This window comes from Myotis brandtii, unplaced genomic scaffold (genome assembly GCF_000412655.1).
Source record: "Myotis brandtii unplaced genomic scaffold, ASM41265v1 scaffold422, whole genome shotgun sequence".
NCBI lineage: Eukaryota > Metazoa > Chordata > Mammalia > Chiroptera > Vespertilionidae > Myotis > Myotis brandtii.
The window spans coordinates 4,292,120-4,299,057 of NW_005366171.1; the positions used below are offsets into that span (position 1 = coordinate 4,292,120).

General features: G+C 45.3%; 1 protein-coding gene across 3 annotated transcripts in view; it reads left to right on the plus strand.

Moving 5' to 3' along the window:
- Nucleotides 1–6,938, plus strand: part of MICAL2 (microtubule associated monooxygenase, calponin and LIM domain containing 2) — a 182,265-nt gene that overhangs the window by 172,236 nt on the left and 3,091 nt on the right. For 2 of the 3 annotated variants that reach the window (XM_014545889.1, XM_014545890.1), the window contains 2 exons: nt 2,438–2,540; nt 5,050–5,123. In XM_014545889.1, the coding sequence (XP_014401375.1) occupies nt 2,438–2,540; nt 5,050–5,123 (177 nt within the window). The remainder of the gene's footprint in view (nt 1–2,437; nt 2,541–5,049; nt 5,124–6,938) is intronic. The other variant, XM_014545887.1, reaches the window with a different exon arrangement.

The following is a 6,938-nucleotide window of genomic DNA, read 5'->3' on the forward strand; positions in this document are numbered from 1 at the left end:
TAGTGGGACTGCACAGGGGACTCTCGAATGGGCCAGATTTTAGAAGGACACCTGGGGAAGATTGGAAAAGGGACATGAAATCCAGGATAAAAGTCTGGCTGGAGCCTGAGGGTATAATGCAGCAAAGAGGCTGAATCTGAAAAACAACAACAAAAAATAATCTGAAGACGGCAAAGTAGTGCTGTTTCTTTTGGATTGGGAACAAGGAGAGAACAGACCCTGTGCTGAGGCAGATGGTATCATGTCACACGATGGGGAAAAGCAGGATTCTCAACTCTCAGCTTTTCTGTTTTCTTTATCGAGGCAAATGGTCCTCAATCTAGAAATGTTAAACAACCATCTAGAAGAGGAAATTGAATCTGGACAGGTGAGAAAAAAGGGAGAACAATGAACTCAGATTTCTAAGTCCCGGTGTAAGATGATACATACATAGAGGCTTGGATGTGGCATTATTCAATCAGAATTTGTTGAATGAACCGTATTAACCCTCTGGTGTTGAAAACACTTGCAGATGTAACCTCAGTCTTTGAAAACTCAGGAAGCCTTGCAGAGCCAAAAGACCTAGAGACGAGCACATTTTCTACTTTCCACCTGGGAAAGAAACATGAATTCTGATCCCTGTCAAAATTCTAGGTAGGATTATTTTTAAAATTGTGACTATTTAGAAAGACATTTAGAGATTACTAAGGAACCACTGGTGTTTACTAAGAAGCCATGAAAAACAAATGTCATGTCCTTTTCTGAGTGGAGTTGCAAGGTGCCGATGGACATGGCCCACAATGGGAAGCTTGATTTCAGGAAATGACTTTGTTACCAAAGTTTCCTATCAGACAAGACATAGAAATGTGGGCTGGGTGATACCAATTGGATGCATTTAGAGTCTATAGAAGGTTGAGAACGGTCCTTTGATGGGTTACCTATCGCTGTATCCCAAGTACCTAAGGCACTACCCAACACCTATTTCATGAATGAATAAATGAATGAATGAATGAATGAATGAATGAATTCAGCAGAAGAGCCTCATTGTAGCACCGGTTTGCACATTAACTAAATGTATAATTTAGAGCATTGTATATAAATCTCCCTGGACCCCATTTTCCTTATTAACAAAAGGAGACAGTGAGATAAGGGAATTCATCTTTAAAAATATATTTTTATTGATTTCAGAGAGGGAGAGAGAGAGACAGAAACATCAATGATGAGAGAGAATCATTGATCAGCTGCCTGCTGAACACCCCACACTGGGGATTGAGCCTGCAATCCAGGCATGCACCCCGACCAGGAATCAAACTGCGACCTCCTGGTTCAAAGGGTCAATGCTTAGTCATAATCTAAGTTATAAGAATATATGGCTATAAAGATTGTAATATGAGTTATAAGATTATATGGATATAACTTTTTCTCTATGAATCTCAAAGCTAATAACATTATTCATTTGCCTTTTCTTTTGCCAAAAATCTAAATGCCAATTACCACTCCTTTATGACCAAATGTGGTATGAGCTTCTCTACCCCATGAAGGAAGCCACACCCCACCTGGGCACTCAGTGGGCATTTGATGTTGGAGGAGAAGGAGATAGTAATCAGTGTGGCGAACTGGCACAGCAATGGCATATTCAGCCCCAGGGCGCCTTATGTGCCATGCCAGCTCAGCCTGGTTCAGTGACCCTGAGTTGGGGTGGTGAAAGGCTTAGAAAAGACAGACAAGAGAATGAAAGCTGGGTCTCGGTGGGACGCTGCTCCTCTGATGGACAGCGCCTGCGCCCACAAGCCGTGTCTTTATTTTATAGCAGATGCCACGAGGCAAAGTTAGGGCGTGATCAAGATGTTTACAACATTCTCGTGGGTTTCAATCCCACTCAACTACATGCACCTGAACGCTATCAAGCCCACATCACTCAGGCACGTGGGACCACGTGTTCGGACCATTGGTTCAAGCTTACAACTACAGCTGTTGGCTATAAGTGTGCTGGGTGGGCTCTGCCCTCCAAGCTGGGACTTGCACGTGACCACGAGAGGACTGTGCCCTCTCATCAGTCCAAGGCTTGAACCTGTCCAAACACTGTAGCCGCACCCCACAAACCAGCAGGGTTATTCGGGTTTTCTTCGGAGAAGGATGTGATGCACAAACTTATAGAAGTTGTACTGAGAACATATAAGTAGGCAGAAGGGTCATTTGTGACAGGACATTATCAAGGGTATATGACCTTGGAACTGAAGTATTCATGTCCTAAATGTGAAAGGGGACCTCCCTTAGAGCATTCACAGGTGGGTTTTATTTTTCATGTCCCTGACCTGGAGGCATCAACAGGCCATCGGGGGATTGCTGCCTGCTGAGCTCTTTTTGCTACAAACATGGTCCACTAAAGTAGCTCCAAAACAGTTTGATCAGGTGGAGAGAAGCGCCAATCTAACCCATTTGTCGTTGATTTCTTAAGCAGATTCAGGCACACAGGATGAAGCACAGCTTTTGCAGGAATGGTTTAAGCTGGTTCTGGAGAAGAATAAATTAATGCGATATGAGTCGGAGCTACTGATCATGTAAGTAAGGCAACACGGATGGCAGTGAGGCCTAAACGCAAATCGGGGCGGGAGTGGGGTGGCTCACCCTCCTAGGTGGCAGTCCTGGGGTTTTTTTCTTCTTGTGCATACAGAATTGTGATTGAGGCAAATTGATACTTGATGTCTTGCATATCATGCTGGCATTAGTGCAGAGAATCTTCAGTTATCTATTCTGTCTGTGAAGTCCTGTAGCTAAAATAGATTTCAGGTAATGGGGCTGGAGCTGGGGGGCATTTGGAAAAAGTATTTTCCACCCATCCCTGCGGCCCAGGCCAAAGGGACCCACCTGCAAACACACACCTGCAACCGGGAAGCATGTCTCTGGCCTCTGAGCGTGAGCCGCAGGAGAGGCTCGGCGAGAGCAGCCTGGGCACTTCCTACGGCCTTAGCGGGTTGAAGGGCTGAGATGTCTGGCTGTCTTCTCTAAATAAGGGCCGGCAGCCTGGTTTGAGGATCAGAAAGTAGAGATGGGCCAGGCTGGTATGGCTCAGAGGTTGAGCGTTGATCTATGAACCAGGAGGTCACAGTTTGATTCCCAGTCAGGGCACGTGCCCAGGTTGCAGGCTCCATCCCTGGTGTGGAGGGTGCAGGAGGCAGCCAATCAATGATTCTCTCTCATCATTGATGTTTCTCTCTCTCTCTCTCTCTCTCTCTCTCTCTCTTCCTCTCAGAAATCAATAAAAAATATTTTTAAACAGCTTTTTAAAAAAAGAAAGTAGAGATGGATATCAACACACTCTGACAAAGTTGAAGGTCTATACCTGTCACCATTCTGGAGAGAAAGTAACATTAATGTAAAGCAATTAAGTGCCACATGTTGTACTGGGTGCTTTCACTTATGCTGTCTCATTTTATTTTCACCCCAATCCTGAGAGGTAATTGGAGGAGGGGGGAGCTATCTTTTAAGATGCCTAATACATTCTGTTCCTCTCCCTTGGCTGGGTTCTGGACCAGGTGAGAAATAAGACTACCAAGCCACTAGATCAGCCGTGGGCAAACTACGGCCCGCGGGCCGGATCCGGCCCGTTTGAAATGAATAAAACTAAAAAAAAAAAAAAAAGACCGTACCCTTTTATGTAATGATGTTTACTTTGAATTTATATTAGTTCACACAAACACTCCATCCATGCTTTTGTTCCGGCCCTCCAGTCCAGTTTAAGAACCCATTGTGGCCCTCGAGTCAAAAAGTTTGCCCACCCCTGCACTAGATGAAACATCAAAAGATCACCTTTATTACTGATAATGGCTTGGCCAAATATGAGAGCCCAGGTGAGCTTGTTGTCTGTATCACTGTCGTAGGGCCAAAGTAACTAATTACCGCAAACTATGTGTCTTATGACAACAGAAATGTATTCCCTCACTGCTCTGGAAGAGGAAAGTTTGACTCAAGATGTTAGCAGGGCCGTGCTCCCTCTGCCTGTCTAGCCTCTGGTGGCTTCAGGCATCCCTTGGCTTGTGGCTGCATCACTCTCTGCCTCTGTCTTCACGTGGCCTTCTCTGGGTGTCTGTGTCGTCCTCTTCATTTGTAAGGATACTTGTCAGTGGACTTAGGGTCCACTGGGATAATCCAGAATATTCTCATCTCAAGGTCCTTAACTTAACTACATATATTACATCTGCCAAAACGTTTTTCAAATAAGGTCACATTCACTGGTTCCAGGGGTTAGGACGTGGACATATCTTTTTGGGGCCATTTTTCAATGCATGACATGAACCAAACTCCAGAATTAGACATGCTTACCTATATAGTCACAAAAATATAATGGACCCACCTCTTTTTTAATGTATACTTTTTATTTTATTGATTTGAGAGAGAGGAAGGGATAAGGAGAGAGAAATAGAAACATCGATGAGAGTGAGAGGGAAACATCAATTTGTTGTTCCCCTTATCTGTGCATTCATTGGTTGATTCATGTATGTGCCCTGGCTGGGGGTTGAACCCACAACCTTGGTGTATCCGGATAACGCTCTAACCAACTGAGCTACCTGGCCGGGCCCACTGACTCTTCTGTCCCCAGCTCCTACAACCAGATGGCCGTCTGAGTTTCGTTGCCTCCACCTGGACAAAATTTCTCCTGTTTCTGCTTTCTCCTTTTCCTGTCCGCCACAATCAGAGTTGGGAGTGGTTATAGGTGATGCTTGAAGTCATGTTACCCTCAAAAGAGGGTAAGGTTGTCCTTGCTTCCCCCTGGACTATTCTAGTCACTTCCTCATGACCCTTCAGTAAAGGGTGGCCTGCATGGCCTTCCTAAAGCCCACGGAGGTGGCATCGCACCCTTCAGTCCCTCCCACCATCTCCTGAGCCCAGCACATCTCAGCAACCCTCTCGGCACCTTCAGTGACTGGCAGCAGCAAAGCGTCCAGGTTAGAGATATTCTAGCTTTAAGAGGGAAGAAGAATGCAGTAGCTACTGTCAGTAGGCTTATTTGTCAGTGCGTCTACACAAATCTCTAGTATTTATAAGGTTTGGATGCTTTCTCATCCGCAGGGCCCAAGAGCTAGAATTAGAAGATCATCAAAGCAGACTGGAGCAGAAATTAAGAGAGAAAATGCTCAAGGAGGGTGAGTACGGTGATGTGTTTTGGGTCCTTGTTAAAGACAATTCCCCCCAGAAAGACACCTGAGCAGAGCACGCTGCAAATCTCAGAGGGGAGGGCCCCCTGCCAGGGAGCCAGAGGGGAGCACAAAGCCAGCCTTCCCTCTGCCCACCGCCCGCAGCACCGCAGTCCCCATCCGGCTTCATTCACTCAGGCTGGGAGAGCAGCACTTTGCTCCATCCCAAGTGTGAATAGGAACAAAGTCATTCATTCACACATATGTTCCCTTATCCATTCATTCCTTTAGCAAATATTTATGGAGGATCCAGTGTGTGACTGGCATATGGAGGAGATCCACTGTGACCTGTGGTCTCTCTGTGGAGACCAACACCCCGTCCAGGAATTATGGTACAGTGAGATGAGCACCACGACACAGGGGTTTGGGGACCACTTAGGGGGCGGTAAAGGAAACATCCTTCCCAAGCATAGCTGGGCCAGGGCATTGTATGTGAGGAAATTATTTTCACCATGAAGGACAGAGAATTGAAGTAAACGCAAGTGACACGATATACTGATTTATACATTCATTGACTCCAGGCATCTGGGCACGTTCACTCTATTTTGCACTGTGTGCTTGTGGGGCCCGACCCATGCATGGCTTTCTTACATTAAGACCATAGGTCTAAAAGAACAAGTCAAATAATTCCTTTATACCTCATGGACAGAACATTGCGCCTACCTATCGGTACAGGGCAAGCACATAGTAACTATTAGACATCATCATCATGAATATTTTTATTTCAGTATTTCACCCCCATTTTACAGATTAGAAAACTAAGTCTGAGAACTTAACAAGAGTGCTCAAGATAAATGATAGGGCTGAAATTAAAGAACAGATCACCACAGACTCAGGGTCTCCTGTTGGTATTGACTTGTAGACTGTTTCTTTATAGCAAGAGTTCTATTTCTAACAATATCTTTACAGAGCTGCACTCTATGGGACAGATGAAAGTGGTATACATCACCTTGGATTGTCAGAAAGGGCTTAAATGACGAGCCAAAATTGAGAGAAATTTAAAAATTTTACTGAGTTGATTGTCAAATAAGGAGCACTGAACTGGAATATACTTAATTAACAAACCATAGTGTAAAACTGAGGTCTGATTCACACATCTGATACCGATTTTAATTCACTCTGTTTCAGGGTGGTCAAATAAATACCACCAAAGACTCCATTAGCCAACCTTCAATTCTTTTTTAAAACAATTCTTAGTGAGGACTGATGGTCATACATTTTCTCACCCCTCTCGGGTATTCAAAAAAAATATTCAGCTTCTTCATTTTGTCTGTACCTGAGCTCATCTCCCACAGAAGCTTCATCCCACTAATTAGCAAGAAGAAAAAAAAAGAACTTTATATCCCCTTCTCTGGTAAACTTAGCATGATGCAATATTTTAAACAGTTCCTGTAGGAAATGCTCAGTCTCTTTGGTATGAAAATGCTCGATCTTGCAGATGGCCACCCCTTCCTTCTGCTTTTCTCCCTAAGGTGACTGCCAGGTAATAGGGAGAGGCAGGTTTGTGTGAGTTTTGGGCGTTAGGAACCTGGGTGGGTTGCGCTGAGTCATGGAGTCCCCTCCCAGCTGCCCGCTGTCATCGGGCTGCCACTCTCTCTGCTGGCATTTGCAGCTAAGGTGTGTGGCTGGCTAATCCACAGCCTGCCCTGGTCTGGGCGAGCTTGGAGCCTCAGGGCGTTCCCTGGCTCACCCACCTCTCAGAGCAGCCTCCATTCAGCTTGGCCAAGGTTCACCACTGTGGGGCCACTTCACTCCTCATCCTGG